The 26,296-nt window shown below is 35.3% G+C and overlaps 1 protein-coding gene across 1 annotated transcript; it reads right to left on the reverse strand.

The window, feature by feature from the left end:
* Positions 1-3,090: 3,090 nt before the first annotated feature.
* On the reverse strand, positions 3,091-25,968 carry LOC132156807 (golgin subfamily A member 7B-like). The gene is made up of 5 exons (XM_059565841.1): positions 25,765-25,968; positions 13,388-13,513; positions 12,452-12,604; positions 8,223-8,324; positions 3,091-3,815 (listed from the first exon to the last, which is right to left on the reverse strand). Exons 1-5 carry the CDS (start codon positions 25,774-25,776, stop codon positions 3,732-3,734), a joined length of 477 nt encoding a protein of 158 aa, XP_059421824.1. The 5' UTR covers positions 25,777-25,968; the 3' UTR covers positions 3,091-3,731.
* Between the last annotated feature and the right edge of the window lie 328 nt (positions 25,969-26,296).

Genomic DNA, 26,296 nt, shown 5'->3' on the forward strand with positions numbered 1-26,296 from the left:
CTTACCTATTCAGTCAAACACGTCCAATATTTGTTGATGTAAATGAAAAGTAAGTATTGTGGAAAACTCAAGGAATGATGTCTGTCTGACATTTTATATGCATTATATATGACCTGTCTTAAAATAGCAGGCTTGTCCATATAAACAAATGGTAAAATATGTCTTTTTAATGTAACTCACATTTTTATGTCATGTTTTACTGATTTGTATGGATCAGCCCGGGGCCCTTTCAGACTAAATATTGTACATGTTGAAGGGCCCCACATACTCCATCATTAGGGTTCAAATCAGTCAGTCAAACCAAACCAAGAAATATTTCAGATTTGAAGTCCGTTTTGTCAAACCATATGGCTGTGGGTGAGAGAGGTTTGCAGATTTACTTATAAAATCTTTCCTGAACAACCTGTCACTTTCCAGCCCAACAAACAATCAACATGAACTCAAAATCAAAATATACTTTCTTAAAACATGTTCCTAATGTTACTGTGTGCTATTTAACGCTGCTTGCAAAAAAATAAAAAAAAATAAATGCTGGAAACCCAAACCAACTCTAATCTAAAAAAGCAATTTTTTCATAATCCATTCAGTTCTTAAAGGATAAAATTAGGTCCCACTGTAAACTGTTCTCAAAAATATATCATATGACACAAAACAAAAGAGTTTTGAAAAGGTTCATGATGACTTAAAAACACATTTCTTCATAATCACCTTCCCAACTCCCAACAGCATCATTGTAATAGGACAACTACAGACATTCACTCACTAAAGACTGAAGTCCACGTGTAGACAAAAAGACACTCATGCATTATTAGTGCAAGTCATGCACAATTTACAGAAGTCCAAAGTCCTGATGGATCAGCGCCAGGGTGGGTATCGCCACAGCAGTGAAACATGAAGGCAGCAGCACAGGAGATCTATGAACGCTACCATACTACAGATCGAATGAGTGACTGTCAGAACTGAGCTGAGAAGCTCATAGGTGGCTTACAGTAAGTTTGGACAAGTAGGGAACTGTAAATAAAATGGGGAAACGATTGACGATGAACAGAAACTTAAAGGGGCTGTATCATGAAGAATCAAATTTACCGTTAAAAAGTGGTTTTTACTGAAAATGCACTGGAAAAAAAAACATTATGACACTTTCATTAACATATTACAACTCAATTTGAAATGGCAACGATGCTCATTCAGCATTGAGAAAGTTGTCTCCCAAGTCACAGTGAGGAATGATGGATGAAGTAGGATGGCTCAAGGAGGTTGCTTATCTCAATGGCAGTTATTCGGCTGTTTTTTTTAACAATGTCCCCAATAATTTCAGTCCAATTGTGCTCGTAATTGTTTATGTTATACATTTTACGAAGAGGCTGTAACTAAAGGATGGGGCAGTTAAAAACTACAGTATATTAGACAGCAAACCCACAAGCTTGCAGCAAATTGTTGTAGCTCGTTTGACATGCAAAAGTGTGTTTGCATGTCTTAAAGGCACAGCAGCAAAACAAAAACAAGTAAAAAACAGCCAATTTAATTTTATAGGTCAGAAAATATGATAGAATGGAAAATATAAACAGATGAATTATGCTAAAACATGGTGGTGGGAAAACAGGAAGAAGAATGTACTTCAACAAACAAATAAATGTTTGAATAGAAAAGTGAACATGTATGCAACAGACACTCTCAGTTGCCCCGATCATGGTTGTTTTTGGCCTCTCATACTGTACAGTTTGGGGTCAGTAAGATATTGTTTATTGATTGATTGAGAAAGAAATTTATGTTTTTCAGCAACTATGTATTAAATTGATCAAATGTGGAAGACTTGTGACACTGAAGATATTACTGAAGTAATGACTGCTAAAAATTCTGCTTTACCTACACAGGAATCATTTACATTTCAAATTAGAAGTGAGTAATAGCAGACTATGAAAAGGGTCGTTATTTATTTTAAGAAAATAATGAGTATGCATTATTGCATGAATTATGTCTGAGAGTCTAGCAAATATGCTTAACATGAAACCAACAAGAGCAATGAAAAATCTCGCAGCTCATTCCGAACAGCTGGTGAGTCAATCTTCTCTGAACCACATCAGTCTAAATAAACTTTATCAAAGGTACATTTACACGTTGGACCTGCTCCTGTCTACACTGGCTCCATTGACTCTATGCACAAGCACAAACCAGAGGTAGAGTTTATTGGGTAAAAAATAATTACGTAATAAATAAATAAATAAATGCCATTTGCGATTATCCTCCACAAGCAGACAAGATCCTTTCCCGGTCTGAGTATATTGTCCATGACACCAAACACTGAACCTCTGAGGCGCAGGTATGTGGTGGAACTAACAGAAGGAACATGAGCCTAGAGCGCTGCAAAGGGTCAAGCCTGCCAGTGAACTGATGCCCTGCTGAATTTGGCCCCTGCGGTACATCATGGGGATGAATAGTGAGAGCTCAGTCCCTGTCCAAACTAAATAAGCACCAAAGCCCTGCTGGAAACTCCAGCTTAAGCTGGTTGCTGTGTTTTGGAACCATCTTTAGACCAGCAACAAACAGCTATTAGCTGGTCGTGCATCTTGAAGGTGGTTTTTGGAATGTGATAGCTGGTTAACCAGCTAATTGCCAGCTTTTTAATCAAATGTCTCAAAAATGAAAAATTCTGAATCATCAACATAGTTATTGAACTAAAACAACATAAACTGACTTGAGCTCAACAATGACACTACTGACTTCTGTAGAGCTGCTTATACAGTAACTGAACTGAGTTGCTTTCATAATTAACGGACCTTACAGTTATTGTATAGATCTGAATCAACACTGGCAGAATTTGAATTTGTCTTAAATTTGAAGTTTGCATCGATTCAATTATTTTCCTGTTCATTACTATGAAGCTGCTTTGAAACAATCTGTTTTGTATAAAGCGTAATCTGTTAATAAAGTGGTTTACTTGAAATAAAATAAATGTTAAGTGGAATATAATATAATAATATATATATTATCATCACTATGACACACCATTTATGGCATTAGTTCTGGCTTTTGTTCACACAGTGCTCATTCCAGGACTGAACCCGGCAATGTTACTAGGTCCTCAATGCGACCCGGCAATGTTCCGGCAATTTTCCAGGTCCAAAGGGGCTTTACAGTGTCAGGCTCATCACTTTTCGTTGTTAGTTGCGATCGTTCATATTGTGTGCCCTCAATCTGGCAAACCTTTTGAGCGTAAAGTCTAAGAAGGAGGGACAGGAAAAACAACTCCCTCCAATATTTTGAATTTGAACCCATGTCAACCCATTTGCGGTAGCTAATGGCTGTCAATATTGCATACTGCACCTTTAACAAAAAATATTATAGTAATATGTTTCAAAACCATCTTAATCTGGATTTTCCAGAGCTAACACACAGTTAGAAATCTGTTGGAAGCACTCTATCCATTGTACCTGTCTGCTAGGCCTCTTTATTTCAGTATTGAAGGCGTCTGATCAAAATGTGTCTGTCACCAATGGAAATGCAGAGGAGGCTCAAAATCAAAAGAGATGGAGAAAGGGAGGTGTGTTTGTGAGTCAAAGCTCCTGGCTTTGCGCTTGTTGTTTGGAAGAAGTGAGTGAGTGAGCAGTACCTGTACTTCCTCTCTCTCTCACTCCCTTTCTTTAAAATCTGGTGCTCTCATGTTTCAACATGCGGATTTTGGGGAGCGTACTGGCCCCCCTGTACCCATACCCCTGGCGCTGCTCCTCCAGTCATTGAGCCGTGCTACTGGATGGAGAACTTCCAGTGGAGCTGGAGCAGGTGGAGCCACTGTCTTCAAAGATGGAGATTTCAATCTGGAAATCCATAGTCAAGGTTTAAATGCTGAGATGTTGAAATATAACAGTTATTTAAAAACGTAAGGACCCCATACAGTTATTTAATGAGCACTGTTTCTTGTAATGTCATGTAATGCCTTTTCAATCAGGAAATTTGGGTGCATATATCAAAGGGTTTATAAGCCAGTTTCAGGTCGCATCATATTTGCATTTATGCATTTGGAAGATGATTTAATCCAAAGCAACATATTGCATTCAAGTTACACATTTTATTAGTTCATGAAATCGAACCAATAAATTAATTAGTCTTGCTTGCACCCTACTGTTTGCTTAATAAAATTGTAATGGTATTTTAATTATATGAATCAAACAATCACACATATACAAACAAGATTAGTATTCATTCATATCGTTGGGCTTTTATCCCAAAAGAGATTAAAAATAAAGTTTGAGGTTAGTATGATTTTTTTTTTAATAAATACTTTTATTTAGCAAGTTTGCATTAAATTGATAGTTGCTAAAATGTGACAATAAAGACAAATTATTTATATTTTAAAATAAATTATGTTCTTTTGACCTCTCTATTCATCAGAAGAAGAAAAAATGTATGGTTTCCACAAAAATATTAAGCAGCACAAACTGTTTTCAACATTAATAATAATAATAATAATTATAATTATAAAATGCTGAGCACCAAATCAGCATTTTAGAATAATTTCTGAAGGCTCATGTGACACTGAAGACTAAGTTATGATGCTGAAAACTCAGCCATGCATCAAATGAATAAATTACATTTGAAAACATATTCAAATAGAAAAGATGTATTTTAAAATCAAAAAGTTTCTACTGTATTTTTGATCAAATAAATGCAGCCTTGTTGAGCACAAGTGACTTCTGTCAAAGACATAAAAAAATCATACTGATGGCAAACTATTTAATAGTGGTGTAAGTTCAATAAATATTTGTTTTGTAAAGTATACATAACATTTAGATGGCCTTAACATTCATAGACATGCTCTAAAAGCCACAAACCCAAATTTGGACCCTAAAAAGGTTATAGATGAGAGTTGGACAGCTGTTAAAGGCATTCCCTCCTAACAAAATACTTCGACCTAATCAGATGATGAGAATATGCAATATTTTGCAAACGTGGTAGCATAGCAATAATGGAATTTAACCCATCAACTGATTGATTTAATTTAAGTTGAAAATGTCTTTCCTATGAGCTAAACCAAAGTTCTGTGATGAGTTACTGGTGGTCAGTGTGGTAGGAACTGAATGGCAGCTATTGTTGCCCATTGCTCCTAAGGTGACAGCTGGTTGGATTGCGCAGGACTGTGAGCTGACAACGGGTTGCCAAAGCCAGCCGGGCCTGCAGTCAGCGGGAAGAGGGAGGAACGGGATTGCCAAGCTAGCTTGATGGTTCACTGGATAGATTTCCCAAAGGGAATCACCCAAAATTATGGGATCCAAAGAATAATATGTTCCTGGAGGATCTTTTGGGAGTGCATTTACTGCCATACCTGAAGACTGTGGACATATAATAGACTTTGAGAGAAAAGGAATGCACAATAGTTACTTGAAAGATGCTGAAATTTCATTACGTATGACAATTGAATATATATTGTGAAAAAATGGAAACCAAAATAATAATCAAAAAGGAAAGAGGTTGCCAAGGCAACTAGCAGACAATTGGGGTGCATGCAGTGCGTTGAGCCTGATTTCTGCGAAGTGACAAGCATTCAGCCAGGCATCAAAAGACTTGACAGAAGCAATGCAGCAACATCTCATTAGAAGAGTTGCTTAGAAACAATTAGTGTAGTTCACGCTGACCCAACAAACGGCAACATTTTAAACTTCTGCAGATGCCTGTTGGATTTATAATGTGAGAAACATAACCAAAATGCTTACACACTGCCTAACAAACTGTTATATTTGGACCTAATTTGGTTATAATTTGTTGGAAAACTCAAAGCTGCATTTATTTGATCAAAAATTCAGTAACAAAAATAATACAGAGAAATATCATTACAATTCAAAATAATTGTTTTCTATTTGTACATGGTTTAAAATGTAATTTAAAAACATGATTTTTTTTAGAAGGTTACTAGTAAATAATTACACTTACAACTTACAATTACTAGATTTCACATTAATTTGTTTTTGGCAGGAAATCTGAAACTATATTTTCTTGTAAAATGTAGTCTAATAATTTTATTTTATTCATAACACAGTACAGTGTCACATGATCCTTCAGAAATCATTCTTATAACATTTCTTATAACAATGTCAAAAATGGTTGTGCGGGTTCATATCTTTGATGCAATGCGGAAGTTTTTTTCAGAATGCATCTTTGCTGAACTGAACTATTAATTAAGAAAATAAATAAATTTAATAAAAATAATCTTATCGGCCCAAACTTTGGTGCAAATAATTTTTTTAGCATGGCTCATGGGGATTCCCTCAATTTTGTACACTCTCTGCACCTTTTAAAAGGTACAGTTTTCTACCGTTACTTTAAGATACCAATACGGGCCCTTTATGCACAAAGGTGAACCTTTTGAAAAGGTACCACCACTGTGACATCTTTTGTATCCTTTAATTCTGAGATTGTACTTAAATATTTTGAGCTATTAACACTTAAAAAAGAAGTTTAAACAATGTAGATATTTGAGTTATGGTTACAAACTTTGAATTTTTAATAATGTTTAATCAGGACTACTTTGATTAATGACATAATTTGAGTTAAATGTGCACTGGAAGCAAATGGTGTGTTGATGCAACAAAACTAGATTGTTTCCTTTTTGATATTTTATTTTCTCCTCTAAAATCCCATTGATGGATGTTCAGTCTGGCTTTGAATATTAATGACTTTGAACTCCAGCTGTCAAACAGTTCAAGTGTCTTTAACCTGCAAGAGTCTTTTAATCGTCTTGACAAACATTCCTTTTCCAGTTATTCTTTAATCACACAGACAAAGTGTTTCCAGGTCTGGCCTCAGGTGCTTTATGGTCTCACACAGTTTCCTAGCTACAACCACAGTGCTGGAAAATGGAAAGAAATGCCTACAAATAAGGCTGATTTTCTATTCTGCTTTATATCAACATATCAAAGTGTCACCTCAGCTGAACGGCTGAAGGTGAAGTGATATTCTTTGCAGATTGTGACTCTTATGAAAGTGTGACTTCTTATTTTGGAAAGAACAGCAGACACACAATCACAACATTACTGACTTGTATCATACTTTGCCAAGCCAATTATATACCTTTTTTATAATATCAGAAGTGCAGACATCCCAACCTGCAAAAAGTCATTTCAGGGAGGTACCCCCCCCCCCCCCCCCCAAAAGGAAGGAAATACATCTCAGCTGTAGTCACCTTCTCAGTGAGACTTTGCCTATCTGAATGGGAGAACTGAGATCTATTGGAGCAGCCTTCCCTGCACTTAGCCTTGCTAACATGTTGTGGTCCCTAAAAGTTATAAAAGCATAAAATATTATTTCTATAAGGTATAGGCCTATGTAATTATTCGTTAAGTATGTTTAAAGATGTAGATTACTTTTACTATCTATACAATCTGCTTATACAATTTATGTAAACTGCATTTATTTATTTTCCATTGCAACTTTAAACAGGTCTAAGGAGTTGTTTTCATGTAGCCTTGGTAACTAGCCTGAATAATATGCAGATGAAATGAAACTTGTCAACTCACGTCAACATGCCTTTTGCAATCATATAACCCCCATGGGCAATGCTTGAGCAAGACTGTCATTATGTTTGACACCTATAAGACAGGGGTACACTTTCGTGTAGTCTGCCATAAAATGTGTCCTATACTTATTTTTGTTTTGTGGCACTCTCCCTCTGCCATGGTGCTCCTGTTTCTAGATAGACATAACTGATTAATTTTGTTCGGGACTCGGGAGAAGAGATAAAAGCCCGCCCACACTGACAATTGATTGGTTGATTTGCAGAAACAGGCCAATCAGGATGCTCTCTGTCATGCGATTCGCACACACGCACATTAGCACACACACGCAAGGTCTCTCACTCCCTCTCCCTCTCTGCCGTGCGTGCGCTACACGGTTTGAAACACAGTATCTGTTTCGCATGTGCGCTTTTGCTCGCTCGGTATAGATTCCGGGAGATTTTAACTAATTTGCGGGTCTCAGGGAGCCGCTTTCAATATGCGGGAGACTCCCGGAACCTCCGGGAGACTTGGGATGTCTGGAAGTGAGAGGAAACCATGGCCATTGAAAAGTTTTTTACCCTAAAGTGAACGCTAAAAGTTTTTTTTTTTTTTTTTTTTTTTTAGCAAGCAAGCAAGCAAATAACATAATTCATCAAAATGTATAGATTGTACATAGCTCTTTCAAGGTGGTGTGACACCTAAAAAAAACACATCTCGAGTGTTTGCAAAGGATACCACTCTCATGCCTCTCTCGATGGGGTCTGTGAGGAGCAAACCTCTGGGTGCATAGATCTTCTCATTCTGCTCCTGAATATACATGCTGATCTTTTTCAGGATCTGTGGGGGTCACAGAAGAGACACAGTGAGGAGGAAAGCGAAAGGTTATTATGATTAAAGTAAGCGTAGGATAAAAACAAAATTAATGCATAAAAAGGAATAAAAAAAGCCACATTATACAAAGTTGTTCTATTAGCTGAGGTGAATACTAATAAACAGACAGTGTCATACAACAAACACAAAATACCATCATATTACTGTGACATGCATGGCACTAAAATAATGCAATAAACACTAATTTGACAACATAAGATGTAACATAAAACAGAATTACAGTTTTTAACCATTTAGAGTAAGGGAACTTACCATAGGATTTTTGCAGCATTTTACCATTAAAAGTAGCATTTTTTTTATCATTAGAATGAATAAGTAATATTTTCATTATTATAAAAACAGCAACTATAATATAGCTTATCTAAAAACAATACAAGTCTATATAAAGTTAAATAAATGCGCATATTATTACATTGTATATTGCCATAGACATTTGTGAAAACATCAAAGCTGAATAACAGACGTTTATTTTTTTAGATTACTCAAGTTTATTTGTTTGACTTTTCAAGTGAGCATTGCAAAGGCTGTCTGTGTTTCTCTACCCCAGTGGGGTGAAACTGTGCATCACTTTGCTTCCCTTTGCTTTCCACTCTACAGAACCGGCCGTGAAAAGGGACTAGATGTTAGTAATAAGGGAAGAAAAATGGATCTGTTCTGAATTCAGTGGCCATGAACAAACTTCAGGATGAGCAATGACTCACAGGAGTAAATCCAACACATGCTGTTAATATGCTACTTGGCGCAACCCAGAATGAAATATGTTTTTCCAGAACAAAGTGTACAAGCACACTTTTATTCAAAAACTTACATTCATTTATCATGATAAAAATTTCATGTAAATATGCAGTGAGCTCCAAAAGCCCGAGACCACCAGTGGAAATGCCTTTTCATTACAACTTATATATAAGCATAATATATTGAGTGGAAAGTTGAACTGAAAAATGTACATAAATATCTTAGTGTTTGGTATGTAGACCTTTAGCTTTACTGACTTTACTGAATCAACTTACATTGATTCATTTAGCAGACTCTTTAATGCAAAGTCACTAGCATTGCATTTAAGGCAAATGCTGTATTGGTTCATGCATTCCCTTGGATTTTAACTCACGACATTGCTATTGCTATTGCCATGATTACTTTTTTTAACATCATAAATTGAAAAATGATGGTAAAGAAAATCTAAATCTGAAAACCTCCTGTTTATTTACAGATTTAAAAAGGATTTTCAGTACAGTGATTATTGTCATCAACAGAGCTGGGGCCTCATTTATAAAATTTGTGTATAAACCGTCCTAAATTTGCTCTAAATTTGCTCTATTTAGAAAAATGAACGTGCGCACAAAAGCACATGCATACACCTCTCTTCCAGAAGTGAAATTTATAAATCGCAAATGATCTTCAAATTGTGCTCAGCTGACTGGTGTCAGATCTCGGCTTTGTAAACGCCCCCTAATTAATATCATTACCATATAAAAGAGCACACACCAATATCTGAATTTCTAAGCTTGAGAATGATGCGCACAAAGAAAGAAAAAAAACCTTTACTGAGACTGAAATTGAGGTAGAGGTTTGTGCGGGGATGCTTTTTATTTAATAATGTGTAATTATTCTGTGAACAAACAATGCGTGTGTGGTTATATTTTTCCTAATGACTATTATCAAAATTACTACTTCTAGAAACAACAGAAATAATAATAATAGTAGTAGTAGTAATTATAAAACAAAATAATAGTAGTAGTGGTAATTATAAAACAATTAGGTTTCCAAAGGTAAGAATAAACTACGAATTCAAGCACAATTTTCAGTCATCTTATGAAAAGTAAGCCATCCTACTTTAAAAAACACTTGCTATGACAACTAATAAATAGTTTAGTATCACGGAATTCTTGCAAAACTTTAAAAAACTGGACATTTTACATCATAATAAAATTAATTATCACACGATTTTGGCCTGCATGTCATTTGCCATCTCTTAATATTTATACAGTTTACTAATGTGCCAATAATGTACTGACACAAAAATATATAGTGTATTTTACAAATATAACCAATGTAAATGACAAAAACAAAGTTTAAGGATGATGGCTCTATTAATTTTCACAGAAGCAAAGCAGCAGATGTTATAAATAAAAACAGTTAACTGTTATTGAATAGAATATATTAAAACCGTTATTACACAGTGTATTCTTATAGCATAGGCAACACAGACAAAACAGTCAGAAATGTGTTTATGCATTTTTTTTTCTATTTTACGCATTAGTAGTGAATCAAGACTTCGCAAATTCTCTTGTAAAAAGCAAAACAAAACAACAAGGAATAAACTGTTTATAGTAAGCGAGTAAAGAACTCTCAACATTAAAAAAGTCAGTTTAATTTAGCGAAAACTCCCGTTAATAAAAAATCTGACTACACTGCACAATTAATCTTTTATACTGCATCTTTGTTGTTTATGATGAATTTGGTGCTTGCACGTACACCATTTTTATTATTATTGCAGTTTAGATGTTCAAATAGCTGCAGTACTCCGACTTTGCCACAAGGAAAAGTGCATACGCCTGCTCAGACCCTGACGTGGTGGTAAGTACATTTTCACGTCAAATTTCACGTTCACATCTGTGTATACGCATATTTTATAAATGAGGCCCCTGTTGCTAGTTGTGGCATTTTGTGTTTCACAGTGTTCTATTTTTTTTTTTTTATTATTTATTAAATGGCACGGTAGCACAGGTAAAGTAAAAGTTGTCAACAGAGCACAACAGTCAGATTCCAGAAAAGTAAAAATCTCATCTCATTTTCTCCATTAAGAAACTGATTTTTAGTGACATAACCATTCAAAAGAAGACGTAAAATGAGAGCTGAAGTTGTTAAGCAATGATTTATGCTTTTGGAGAAGCCAAAAGAGCTCAATGGTCTATTGGTCTATTACCATAAAGCATTGCAGATGGCATGAAATCATTATGTCTTTTGAATTTTTTAAAATGCCTAGGAAAGAAAGGAATGTCAAATAAATCACTGTAGGCAAGGCAACTTAAAAACTGGCTTGTGATTCCTGTACATATGTTTGAAATAATGACTGCTCATTTTTTTATAATTATAATTATAATATATAGATTTTTTTTATATTGATTCATTCAGATTTTACATTGAAAATGTGAAATATAGTCTGTAAAATTTCCAACTCGTGTAACACAGGTTGAGAACTGCTGCTGCTCGACAGAACGAAAGGTCATTTTGTGATTTACATTCTCAAGCCCTGACATGTGACAAAGTGCAGCACGCTCTAAATCTTTGTCTCCACTGCACTGACTTGTGTGTAATCACTCGTCTTTGATGAGGGAGATGCTTATCATGCTAGCCCAGGGCATGAGAGAACTCATCCATGTCCACTCATGTGTGGCCTCCTGTCAGCTGGAGCAGCAAACAAAAGTGCTCATCATGGGTGGGTGCAGTTTATCAGAGTTTGCCTTTAAGGTGGGCATTTTTACAGTCTGGAGTTTACAATAACTCTCTGGAAAAACCTGATGTGACCTCGGAGTTCAGACATCAACGACGTCACTTTTCAAACATGTTAAAGCATGAAGATGAATATAGTGCGAGAGAAAGACTTTTAACTTTACGTCCGCTCTATCTTAGTGCAGGTGAAGCACACATGTATGGAGTTATTTGCTGGCCTTTGGAAGTATATCGCAGCAATGAATGCCGTGTTATGATTTGGTCAGGTATGCCCATTGATGGACAGGTGCTCCCCACACGAGAACTATTGTCTAAGTAGGGCATATCTACATATATCAAACCTCATCTCAACTTTGTTTGCCTGCTATTCAAAGAAAGTGATTTCCATCTGCCGCTGTGAACGTGTGTGGTCAGATTCAAATGGGCCGGCACATCAAAATGTTCCAACTTTCTAATGTTTTGGTTCTGTGTGAATCCTTGGGTCATCAGGCCTGAATGCTCATCTTTGATCTTCAAAGGCATCCATGGGTTGGAGCTGTTCTCAATCTTACATCTCAGAACTGGCTTCTTGATGAATGTTGAGCGCATTGCAAATGAAACCGGAGACTTTATCTTGATACCTTTTCATAGCGTGTCTCCATGCACAGGAAGATGATGTAGGCGGTAGCACAAGCCAGACAGCCTTCCAGGTAGGACTGACCCCCAATCTTTTCAGCCTCTGCATAACAGCAGTTCAGCGTCTTCACCGTTTCTTCGAACAGGCTCCTCTCGATCTGCGCACAACAGTTTGGTTAAACTCATTCAGTGGATCTTCTGCAGTGAATGGGTGCCATCAGTACGATCCACAAATAACTTGCACAACTCCAGTCCATCAATTAACGTCTTGTGAAGCAAAAAGCTGCATTTTGCAAGAAACAAATACATCATTAAGATGATAAAACTTCAAACCATTGCTTGGTCCTCTGTCTGTAATACTGCTTACCACAATGGAAAGTTGTCTGGTTTGAATCAGGAGCGCAGTTTGAATCAAATTTGCACAGACCAAGCCTTGTTCACTAGCGAAAACCATCCAAAACTGTTCTAAACAAATATGTCAGTGTGTTTTGATCTGTGTGGAGTGCAAAGGGTGGAAATTTTCATTGGAGGAAGCGTTATTATTGATTATGGACTATATAAGGATTATGGTATTTTAACTAGAAGTGATGGTTTGAAGTCAAAATGCCTTGATGGATTTGTTTCTCACAACAACAGTTTTTGACTACAAAAGATGTTAATTGATGGACTGGAGCCATATGGATTACTTGCGGATTATTGTGATGTTTTTATCAGATGTTTGGACTCTCATTCTGACGGCACCCATTCACTAGAGGAGATCTCTTTGTGAGCAAGTGATGTGATGCTAAATTTGTTCAAATGAAGAAACAAACTTATCCACATATTGGACAGCCTGAAGGGAATAAATAGCTAGCAAACTATTCCTTTAAGATTGAGGCAATCCAAAGTTGAAGAAGAAAACAATGTATCATGGGATGTGCGATCGCATAAATGAAACTCACCCTGCTGTCCAGCTCTGTAGGGAACTTGGTCTGGAATTTGCAGATTGTGCCGTCACTGTAGTCTCTCTGAATGAAGACCTTGGTGGCCAGAGACGCACTGTGACGCAGCTCCTGAAGGTTGTGAAACTAAACAAAGAGACACAAAATACATCAGGACTATCTCAAAGGGGACGCTCATGAGCACACTTCTGAAACTTAAAATGACAAAAAAAAATTAAAATTGGCAAAGTCCCTAGGCCAGTGATATGACTAGCACCTTGTGTGTATATCATTTTGATTTTTTCATGTAAATCATTACTTGCACAGTTAAATCATTATACATGTGGATAAGAATTTGTGATTTGACAATTAAAATTGAGAGGGTCCTGACAGTAGGACATTGTGTCAATTAATTTAATGATTTATGTTTTCTATCTCTTCCAAGACACACAGAAAACCTATGATATACAATGATAGAGACTGGCCCTACATCAAGACTCTATCAAAACGAAAAATGGACAGGGGCCTTTGAAGCAATAATATTTTAAAATATGGAGGAATATGTATGCATGTTTATAAAACCCGGGCCAGAAAGAAGACAGAGCATCAATCAAAAGAAGGAAAAGAAACACTCAATGAGTTGTTTTAAAACTTTATGTGTAAAACCATCTTCACCAGCTCTGGAAACATCATGAAATAGATGCAGGCAGCCAAGAGAGAGAATGAAACCTAAAAGATCCAAAACAGAAATCCAGTTCTAATGACCATTTGCTGTGTCCTATTTCTCCTGATTCTCTAATTCACAATCAGACAGACATATTCCAGCACTCAGTCTGTCTACAGTGGCTGCCGGCAGGCACGTGCACACATAGACATGAAAGGGGGCTTGAGCACCTGCCCTTTTTATTCCTGGAGAGAAAGTGCCCTTTTTTCTCGGATGCTTTTTTTTTTATTTTTGAAAAATAATATATATTTCTGTTTGCACACAGCTTCCCTTTCAAACAAATATATTTATTGAAATATAGTATCTAAATATCAGGTCAGGAGTTCTGAAGCGCTCCCTCTCCCTCTCCCCCGATTGTTAAACCCGATTGTATTGCTTCCGCTAAAGAAAATAGTCCGCTCCGTCTCTACGGTTAGAATCCTGTGAGTCCATAGCAACGCTCTGTTTTTCATGGCAACGGTCTGTTATACTCCGCATTCTACATTGGAATTCAACCAAGCCATGTAATAAAATAAGTTAATAAAATAAGCATATATCACCACCAGGTGATATTCTCTTGGTCGGCGTTACGTCACAAATCATGTGACCTGCATAGCAACAAGCCGCCGCCGTGTTTGAAGGGTAAAACAAACCGAAGGCAATCAAGGCAAAGCCCGAGGAAAATCAAAAAGGTATCTATTCACAGAAGTTTTGTTGTGGATTATGCCAGTTATGGATACTAACGGACTACTTTGTATTAATGATGAATGATATCTGTGTATGCGAATGTATGTCTGTGGTGAGAAGTGAAGTGAATGTAATAATAAAACACTCATGTAAAGCGCTTTGCGACTAACGTTAGCTAACGTTACATGTATGTGAAAGGCGCTAGCAGCTATACAAATACAGATCTTCTTTCTTCTATTACAGAATATCTTATCAATATATAGAAAGTCTACTTGCGCCTGCATTGACCAGGTACCACAGACAGCTGTCGCTTGTAGGTTTAACGTTACAATCTTGTCCCTATCGACATCCAGCTGAGTCCTGGGAGAACAACCCAAAGGCATGGCCCAGGCTCGAGTATCCAGACATATACAATTACCTCATCAAATCCCCTGATTTGAACACCATGTGTACATACCATGTGTCCTACACTTGCAGTCATGTTTAAATACCCATCAAGCATCGATTACATTAACTATGTTCATTTAGAAAAAAAAAAAAATGTTTATTCAAAAGCACTGTGTTACACAATGGCTGTATTGGGCTCAGTCTGTCAGTGGCACAGCTTGTACAGTGTCAGTGAGGGACACAGTTTTTTCAAAAAAGCAAAAATAGACTAACTGCAGAAACGTATCTTATTCCCCACACAACTAGTGCATTTCATTGTTGCTTATCAGTGTACAGCTGCCGACCATTATGCATAGCAATGTCATAACATAGCAACAGAAAATTGAGTGGCCATCTCTGCAGTGGTATTATTTTGTTATTCTTTGATTTGCCGAATCATTGCTAATTTTTTAGGCATGATTCTCGGCAGTTTTCTCGACAGCTCTGCGCTCGTTTGTCTTCCGCTTCGTGTTGCTTAATGGCGAGCGCTTGTTTGTTTTACCCTTCGCCGTGGTTGCTATGCTCGCACAGTGCATTATGGGAGCAAAAGTCCCGGATGTCCGACCTCGAGAATGCTTTAGTTATTTTGTTTATCCTATTTACCTGCATTTCCCTGTCAATTAGATGCAAATGTGCGCATTTTAACTAGTTGACGCCTAATTTGCATACAGAACGTCCCCAGTTATTGACTTACATCAAGAGTCTTTCCCCCTGAAATTTAGAAATCTAAATTGGTGAATTTAGAAGAAATCTACAGATGCAAACAGATGGAGGATACACTCTAAAAAATTTAGTAAATCTGAGTAACTGCATCTGGTACATTAATAAATAAAACTGAGTAGAAATAAGTTAACATTAAACTTTAAAAATAACAATATTTATAAATTAACTATTTAAGTAATTTAACTTTCTTTATTTCCTCGAAACCTTTATAAAATAGTATTCCATACCACCACAAATACATACATGACATTGGCTTTTATTGAATTTTTACTCAATTATTTTGGTAAGTTTAATTTTAAAGTGTTATGTATTCTTATAACACCAAAATAATTAAAACGATGTAGTGCCTTGTGCAAAAATAAACAAATTATTAGTAAAACACGCCCCTCTGTTTGATACAGTTATTTAGGTTATTCTAAATATGAAGAGTTCAGATGAAAAATCCTCTAAGTGCCATCTGAAATTTCCTTCAATAATGATCATTTTTATCAAGCTTGTATGTTTGTGTTCACTTATTTTACATTACTGGCAATGAAAATTACCTATTAATTGTCATTTAAGTTATATTACTGAACTTAAATACGAGCTTGAAAAAAAAAGCTCAAACTCTTCATATATACTTGAAACTAGTAGCAAAGAAAATGTTTTCAAAACATGCACATTGTGGAATGGTTTCCTTTGCTGCTCTATAAACCTAGTGAATACTAAGGAGACCATGGTTTCTGGTTTCTGAAAATGAAACAATTGCGTGAGTTTGAGGAAGATAAAATAAATTAACTTTTTAAATTAATTTTTTTTAAAAGGAAGTCAGAGTTGCATTAATATATATATATATATATATATATATATATATATATATATATATATATATATATATATAAATATATATATATATATATACTTTTTTGTAAAAAAAAAAAAAAAAAAAAAAAAAACTAATTATGAGAAGTGCCCTTTATTTCACTTGAGCCCCTGCCCCTCAAAATGTCTGTGCACGTCCCTGGCTGCCGGCAAAAGTATGTTTCATAAATTTCATTTTCAAATAGCAATAACTGCATGAATTAAGAACAGACTGCAGTTTTCTGTCTGAGAATATCACTTAACACACTGCATCCGTTTCATTCTTTTGAGACCTTGTTTCCCCCTTGTAAACAAATCCATATTTTAATAGATCAAGACATAAGACAAGGCTCACAGCATTATTTTCAGCAAAAATGAATTGGCCTCACAGCTGTGGTCTCATTAGTGTAATTGTTGAAAGCTTTGATACCAAAAATAAGTCTATTGTTAATTCTCTCTATTGTTAACATAGTAAAGTTGCTTTGCAAGGTCGGTGTTGAAACATACAGAAAGAATCATAAAGGTTTAATGGTTCTTTAAAGGTGTGAAATGTGACTTTATGGTCTGTAGATGAAAGGAAAAAAAAACACAAATAAAATATTTTTAATGCCGCCATTGTTTCTCCTAGAAAGTAATGAGATTAAAGGGATAGTTCACCCAAAAATGAAAATTACCCCATTTACTCACGCTCAAGCCAGGTTATGTTTGGTTTGTGTTCTAGTTTTCATTGTTTTTTCAGCTGGCCTGTTCCCCAGTGACTTAGTTTCCTTATTATGTCATTTTGTTCACCTGTGTCTTGTTAATTTACTTGTTAGTCCCTTGTTTGGTTGAATATTTATAGCCCTGCCTTTCCACAGTTTCTTTTTCCTGTCTAATTTTGTTTAAGTGGTTGTGTTCTCCTGATTTTCCTAAGTGGAGTTATTAAAAAACTCTGTTTGTTTGATATCTGCCTCCTTTGAACTCTTTCCCCAGCAACCCATGACAGTTGCATTGACACCTAGCTTAAAGTAAATAAGTCATTTTTTGTGTTTAATTCCAGTTAACAAAAATGTTTATGGTTTTAGTTTCAAGTAACTGTAATTTCACTGGGCCAATGGTGTTAAAAAGACATATAACACTTTAGAGAGCTTTTTTTTTTTTTACTGTGCTCAAACTGTGCTAAGTCGGCAATCAAAGTCAGGCAATGTAGTGTTTTAGGAGAAACATCTCGGACAAAAGTTGATTTTATTGAGGCACAACAAAAAGAGCCACTCCTGAGCAAGATTAGAAGAATTCAACTACATGTTGTCATTATGACTTCACACCATCAAGCGCTGGACCAAATACAAAGAAAGTCAGAATTAGCAACCAAATCTTCATAAGGATGGACGTGAATGATAATTAGTCTTCACTGTTGCCACTACACACAAAGCCTTTTAGTTAATGCCAAATGAGACGAGCCTAATTGTCCCTGCACTCCTCCACATAGGCATCGCTCAGAGACTCAGGTTGAGGACGCTCATTATAGCTGTTCTGCTGTCTGAAATCCCACAGCAGCTGTTAACATGACCACAAGCAAGTGGCTTATCTGGCCACATGACTGTCCACGGTTGGATTTCTCCCAGAAGATATAAATTATTCACACATGGGAGGTCATCTGAACTTTTATCTGCAAGTTATGCATGTTGTTCCAAACCTGTATGACTTTCTTTATTCTGCAGAGCACAAACAGAAGACAATTTAAAGGAGCAGTTCAACCAAAAATGAACATTTGCTGAAAACTGACTCACCCTCAGGCCATCCAAGAAGTTAGTATGTACAGTAGGTAGGGAAAGGTAGGAAGGTAGTAGGGAAAAGATTTTAAGAAATTTAACATGAAACCATTTGCTTACATTTGGATCCTCTGTAGTGAATGGGTGCCAGAGGAGACAATATTATGAATTATAGACTCATATTTTGTCCAGAAGTAATTGTTTAAAATTAAAATGTCTTAATAATAGATTTATTACGGACACAGTTTTTCACTTCCTAAGACATTAATTGAAGGATTGGAGTCATGTAGATTACTCAAGGATTACTGTGATGCTTTTATCAGCTGTTTCAACTATTCCTTTAAAGAACTTTGTTCAGACAACATTAGACCCATATATATTCAATTCAATTTCAATTCAAGTTTATTTGCATATCGCTTTTTACGGTACAAATCATTGCAAAGCAACTTTACAGATAATTAGGATTCTTAATATTCTATATATTTAGAATATACATATTTTTTCAAAATATGTAATGTGATCCAAAGAAGAAAGTTAGCCATACAGTTTTGGAGGTGTTTTTGTTGTTGTTTTTTATTTTTTTCCCTTTTTTTATTGATTGATTAATTAAACGCTGAACTATCCCTTTAAACAGTTTTATATTATTTATTATTACATAATTTATTTAATTACTTCACAGAAAAAAACTAAACAGTGAAACATACAGTATTATATAGTAAAAGTGGAATATATTTTGATTATCGATATCTAGTACATATCAAACACAACACTTTGATGCAACTTTATTTCCATCTACAGTATATCGTCATGCTTCTCAAAGTTGTATAGCTTTGTATACACTGTAAAAAATAAGTTTTAAATCAAACAAAGATTACTGAAGTACAATACACAAGAAAATACAATTTCAGTCTTTCAGTTATTAATTCAGTGTGTATTTTAATCAACTGTAAAAGTTACTAACAATTTCAGAGTAAAAAACACTTTGTACACCATTTTTTGTGTGTACATCAATAAAGTTTTATCAGCCAATGCAATTGGAAGTGACAATTTCTTTAAGCTCTTGCCATTTCTGAGTCCAATTTGCATTGCATCAGACGGTCAGTAAACGATTGTAGGTGGTTAGTGGGCTTAGGCTATGACTATAAAAAGAGTAACCATCCCATTTCTATAAATCCTTAACTGTCAAAGTCAGCATGGCTGTAATTGGTGAGTAAGTCTGAAAGGGGAATGAGGGTACGGTGATATTCCTGAAGTGGGACCATTAACATTATCGGCCATCCAAACTCTCAGCAGCGAGGTGGTCACGGCCAATTAAAATTCATCAGTTGAGGAAAAGGTTATGAATTTTAATGAAATGTTCTGTCCAGCAGGAACATCTGAGAGGTCAGAGGTTGATTCTAGATGCTGCCAATATTAAGCTGTTTTTCAGAAGTAGCTGAGCAGATCTGCAGAGGCATATTAGGAAGAAATATGTGTACATTCAAAACTTCACAGGCATTTCCTCTTCCTTCCCTTGTGAATGGGGAAGATGATTTTAAACAGATGTGACAGAAACAGAACATTTACAGCTCTTGGGTTTCTTCCCACAGAAAAAGAGCAATGCTGATGCGCTCTCAAACCCTTGAGAGACACTGTAGAGGAAGCAAAAGATAGACTCGCTTCAGTTTAATGGTGGATTATAGACCTACATGTTATAAGTGAATGAGTCCAATTGACTGAGAGAGCAAAAAACCTCTTTTCTGCCCTGGAGGGCTGGGTGTTTAGCAATATTTTGGACTTATTCCACAGAGAAAAAGGAAGTCAGCCAGCTTATGAGCTCAGTTTTAAGCAGCACATAAAAGAGACTAAAACCATTCAAATGAAATATAATATATATCAATCATATCATGTTAGTACTCACTGATGCACAGACCAGCTCCCCAATCTCACTGAACTCCTCACAACTAGCTACAAAAAAATAAAAATAAATAAAATAAAATTGCTTATGCTTTTGAAATTTTGAAACTTGGCTTAAATATAATGAAGGACCATTATATATTTTAGCATTGTGAAAATAAAAAAAAGTAAATATTTCCAAAAGTAAAAAAACTTTTTTTTTTCCATAAAATACTATGTTTTGCATATTCACTAAATTAATGCTGGTAAAAATTCTACTGAAAATAAGTTCTGTTTTTATTTTTTACTTTCAATTAATTTGTTCTACTTAACTTTTTTAATCAAATAGTTGTTTAAGGTTATTTATTGTATTTTTTTACTTTACCCACAAACAGATCAACAAGCATTTGATACCATCGTGTGCCCAGATGCCTTTATAATCTAACACTGCTGATCTTGAGCACATTTTCTTATCCATGTTAATTAAATACCAGGAGATTATAAATTGACTTCCAGTCCCCCAAGAGACTCATTTGCTTTTAAATAGAATGCGGCTGCCTTTTGAAGCTTGTTTATAAGTAAATGATTGTCATACCAAATAGATTTTCACAGAAAATCAGCTGAACAGTTCAGTACAGCTCAGGCAAAAATAAACTCATAGGAATTGCTTTGAATTTGTATTTAGCATTAAGTACAGAAAAGTATTTGGATGCTTAATCACTTTAAAAAATATCTTAATCTCATTGCATTAGATTCAAGATTCAAGATTTCAAGATTCAAGATTTTTATTCGTAACATACAAAATTAGATAGCATTAGATAGCAAATATTAAAATAAGCAGTATAAACTTTTAGCACAAGTACAGAAGAAAAACCTTTCAAATTAAGTATCTGGATCCGAAACCATTCCATAATCTGGAATGGACTCAATTTATGTCAAGTATTCTTTATTCTATTCTAAGCACCATTATGAAAAGCCATCATTGCATGTGCTGGTTACATTCAGATTGTTAACTTGTAACTGACCTCACATGTGCTTAACATCTGGCACCAACTAGAGACTGAACAGAAGGAGAACTTCAGAACAATTCAGCAGATATGTAAGATTCATTGAGAGTAAACAGTGCATGGATGCTATGGCTTTAGAAAAGGAAGCAGCTCTTGAAAGGGCAGCATGTCGTTCTCTAACCGCTAGCAAAGATGCTGAGTGCACATGGCCTCGGGGTCACATGAAACAAATTACAGGTTGCTTTAACTGTGACACTTTAAGAGGGCTGTTACACAGTAGAACTGCTCTCTGTCTTGCTAGTTTATTGCTTCACTTGTCCACCCTCTCTCACTCCCTTCTTTCTAGATGCAAATATCTTTTCACTAAACATTCAGCCTGTCTTATATTTGTAAATGTGTTTCAGTTCAGTACAAGCAGAATAACTGCATTATTAAAATGTTTTACAATCTTGTTTTGTCATTTTTAGTAGCTTCTAATGAACTCAAGATATTCTGGAGATCACATTTAACAAGTAACACAAATCAAAAACCATTTGTGTTGTATACAATTGATTAGATTTGGCACAGGGTGCTAGTATGCAAAAGGAGATGGCTGTGTTCGGATTTACTTAACGGTAGGGGATAAAACAGTACAGGACATTTGCTGAATCTTAATTAAACCGTCCTTTTGCCATTCTTAACATATCATTTCCATATATCAGTTTTTTTTCTTCTTTTTTTTGAGAATTATATAAATGCACAAAAATTATGATATTACAAAAGTTTTTTTATTTTTTATAACAGTTGTATTCTAATAATAATAATAATGATTATTTTAATTGTGGTCTGTAGGTTAGTCTGTAGTAAATAAGCTAAATATTACATATAATAATAATAATTATATATATATATATATATATATATATATATATATATATATATATATATATATATATATATATATATATATATATATATATATATATATATATATATATATATATACTAGTATTTTCACCAACAAAAAATGGTTTTAAGTCAGTTATTTCTATCTTTTGCTGTAATGTGTCAGGAGGGAATATCAGTTTACATTTCCAAACATTATTTTTGCCAATATTTTGTAATAATGTCTGGAATAACATGAAGAAACAGAACAAACTGAGACAGACCAAATCCAGAAGAACTGTGGCAATGTCTCCAAAACGCTTCAATAAACCTGCAAAGCTACAGGACTGTGCAAAGTTTTAGGCACTTGATTAAAAATGCTGTAAAGTGAGGATGGTGTCAAAAATAATGCCATAAATAGATTTTATTAATTCACTTCTATTGACTTAACTAAATTAAATCAGCATTTGTTTTGACCACACTATGTGTTAAAAAAAAGCGTTTGTCCTAGGTGCACTCGCACATTGTTCTTCTGGATTGAGTCTGTCTCAGTTTGTTCTGTTTCTTCATGTAATCTCTGACAGACTGGATGATGGTGATGAGATCAGATCTATGTGTAGAGCACTGGCTGTTGTCAGACTCCTTGTGCAAACAAAAATCTCACTGGATTATTACAATTAATGGCAAAAATAATGTTTGGAAATGTAAACTGATATATACTATTGACACACTACAGCAAAAGATAGAAATAACTGACTTCATTGATGTATATCAGAGTGCTGCCTTTGTACTTTTAACTGAATTGCCTAGCAACCTTTTTGATGGTTGTTGTTGTTTATTAAATATTATTATTTATTATTCAATAAATAATTTAATATAAATAATAGTATTTAATAATAGTGTTTAGTATTGAGAAACGTCAACAGAAACAGAAATATTTCCAGTTTCAATAACAGCTTGAACTAATGCACTAAGCAGCAAAATCACCCTTGACAGATGAAAGTATATTAACATTACAGCAAAGATGGTGCTTTCCTCAGCAGATATCCAAACTAATATTTATTGTGAATACGAGAATGAATGAATGAATGCTGTATCAGATGCAGGTAATCAAACTCGTAATCACCCAGTCCATCTCTCTCTCATTTACTCTACAATAATACAGCAAGCTTTTAATACAGTAATACAATAAGCTTTCAATGAAGCAACTCAACATTCCTTCGTTACTAGTTCTAAAGTGATGTTTTGGAATTTAGTAATTGAGGGCCTACTTGGGCTCAGCTGTTATACTGTCAGCTTTACATTTTTAATCCGTGAATCTCATAGATGTGAGATCTATTCCTTCAGGTAGGTTTATGGTTAGTCTACATTGAAAAAGCAAAAAGCAAAAAAAAAAACAACAACAACAACAAACCAGTAGAAAGCAGAAGGTTTTGTGTGAGTGGTATGTTTAGGGGTAGGGTTAGGGTATGGAGGTAGAAAATACAGTTTGCACCCTAAAAACCATAACTGAATAGAATTGAACCCATAAAACGTGTGTGTGTGTGTGTGTGTGTGTGTGTGTGTGTTAGGGGTTAAGTGTACAGTAGATACCAGGCCCTTAAAACCCAACAAATCAACGTGGAAGTCTTAAATAGCCATGCTATGTGCCCCTTCACATGGGTAAAAACACTGTTGACTTTGGACTCTCATCTAGACAGATAAATGGCAAGCAAACCTCCAAGGACTGTCTAATGCAGCAGCTCTGCATAAAAACAGAAACACATCACACATCAGTTGTCACAGTAGCCCCAGAACATAAAACAACCTGATTTATTTCCAGCAGTAGTTATTTTAAGGATTAACTGCAGTTAAAAAAAACTGCAGAAAAAGCTAGAGAGCCACCTAAAGAAGCCTCAGAGTTTATGGCACCAAATGCTAAATTGACCAGTGAAGCGAAAGAAAGACTCTCGGAGCGTTCCTGGAACATTCCCATGACTCATTACAATATTTTTTAATAAAAACTAACCGGATGTAGGACAAAAAGACCACAAGATGCCCAGAGCAAGTGCATGACAACTCTTTTGACAGCAAAAACATTTTTTTTTTTTTTTTTTTGCCCAGCGAATGTTGGCTAGGTGAGAGTCAACAATCAGTTTCAATATCTTAGTAAAAGTAAAATCTAGGTTGCTGATGGATACAATTGTTTCCCTGAATACATTACAAACCGTGGAATCTCATTGTGTATTCTCACTGGAGGGATTTGTCTTGCTACCTTTTGAATAAATCTGTAAACAAGATGGCTGAGTAAACAGAAAGTGCATGCAATCTATACAGATGCCTAAATATAAACCATTTATTATGCTGTTTGGATAGGAGTTCATGATGCATTAAGGATAAAGGGCAGCCATACAGACATTATTCCTAAATAGAGAAAATAAATGGTATTTGGAAGATTTGCCTTTAGAGAAAAGAGATGTGGATGCTTATGCATATTAAATATGCCCATCCATGCTTGCATTCTCTGTTTAATTATGAATAATGACGCATATGATGTCAACAAGGATGAAAGAAAAAAAAAACTTCATGTTTATGAAGATGCTAGAGTATTGCACATGGTTGTCAGGGTATTATATATATTATATATATCAACAATAGAATTCAGAGAGGGATCTTAATATAGTATTGATAATGAAGGATTTGTCAGAATCTCCAATCACCAACACAAAATATATCAGTGAAACAAATCTCACACCAGATAATCTAAAGACTATGACCATTAAAATTGCTCAATTGCTAATAGTGTAAGAAAGACACTGGTTGTTGTATTATGGTTTATATGCAAGGCGTAATACACTTATCAGCAGGTCATTACTGCAAAATAAACATATCCGTGTTTATTTTGATGTCCCACTTTTACACAGCTTTTTACAAATTATAAACTGAAATAGATAAATAATAAAATAAATAAATCAACTGAAAAATATATATTTTTTAATAGATTACTTGGAGAAACAGGAGCACATGAAGCACAGGTTTCCCTGATCACTTGTTTGTTATACTGTTACCACGGTCAGTAATCGAAAATATATGAATGGCGCAGCTGACCAATCAGAATCAAGTATTCCAAAGAGGCGCGTAATAAATTCTTCTACTTCAGCATCTGTTGGTTTTTTATTCAGTCTGTATATTTGTGTCTCTGTCCAGGGTGCTGAATTACACATCAGTCTGTTTGTATCATTCACACTTTCTTCTGTAGATCCTCTTTTTTGAACACAAAATATAGATTTTTCACTTTCCATTCTTCATTGGAAAACTCAGTGTCACATCGACGAAATCAGCCTTTAAAGGAAACATCGTCTCCATTTCTTAACTGACTTCTTTGAACGCGTCTCATCTAAAGCGTTTACAGAAACATCGTGATTCCACCCCACAGCAGGTGTCAAAAACAACTTCATTCAAACCACGCGAATGAAACGACCACGCTCTCCGCTGTCTCTACATCTTGCACGAAGCTCAGATGAAAGCGTTAATGATTCTTACCTCAGTCGCCATGTTGCCTGAGACGGTGGTGGATCTGTCCCGGTGCTGAAATCCTCTACACTCGTGGGACAGTAACGGACGGAGAGATGAACGCGCTGGAGAGGGTGGAGCAGCGTCCTACTGATGGAGGAGGAGTGACTGGTACAGAAAGTACAGCTGTGCTTCCCTTCATGTCTGTAAATGCGCTGGATCTTCGTAGAGACTCTTGAGAAAGAGAGGGAGCAGGACCACCAGAGGAGAATATTACCACATAAACGCTGGGGTTAAAAGAAACTTCTTCAATAAAGAAAGGCTCTCCCTTTTCTTTAGATGTGGAGACCTTTACAGTGACTACACTGTAATAATAATAATAATAATAATAATAATAATAATAATAATAAATTAAAAATAAGTTGTGTAACCCAGGTGTTGAATGTAATTTAACTAGTTTTATTCAAGTGAAAAAAAAATCTATGAGACAAATTAGGAAGAAAGAGCTCTTGAAGGTTTACATTTTTACAGTATAGATGAGATGTATTTACAGGTTTATTTA

This window comes from Carassius carassius, chromosome 14, assembly GCF_963082965.1.
Source record: "Carassius carassius chromosome 14, fCarCar2.1, whole genome shotgun sequence".
In the NCBI taxonomy this organism is placed as follows: domain Eukaryota; kingdom Metazoa; phylum Chordata; class Actinopteri; order Cypriniformes; family Cyprinidae; genus Carassius; species Carassius carassius.

Bases quoted from the DNA above. Each gene is read 5' to 3' on its own strand.
- LOC132156807 (XM_059565841.1), bottom strand. The intron at 12,605-13,387 runs GTGAGTTTCATT...TGTTGTGCGCAG, and splicing joins CTACAGAGCTGGACAGCAGG to ATCGAGAGGAGCCTGTTCGA. The intron at 8,325-12,451 runs GTATCAAGATAA...TGACCCCCACAG, and splicing joins TGGAGACACGCTATGAAAAG to ATCCTGAAAAAGATCAGCAT.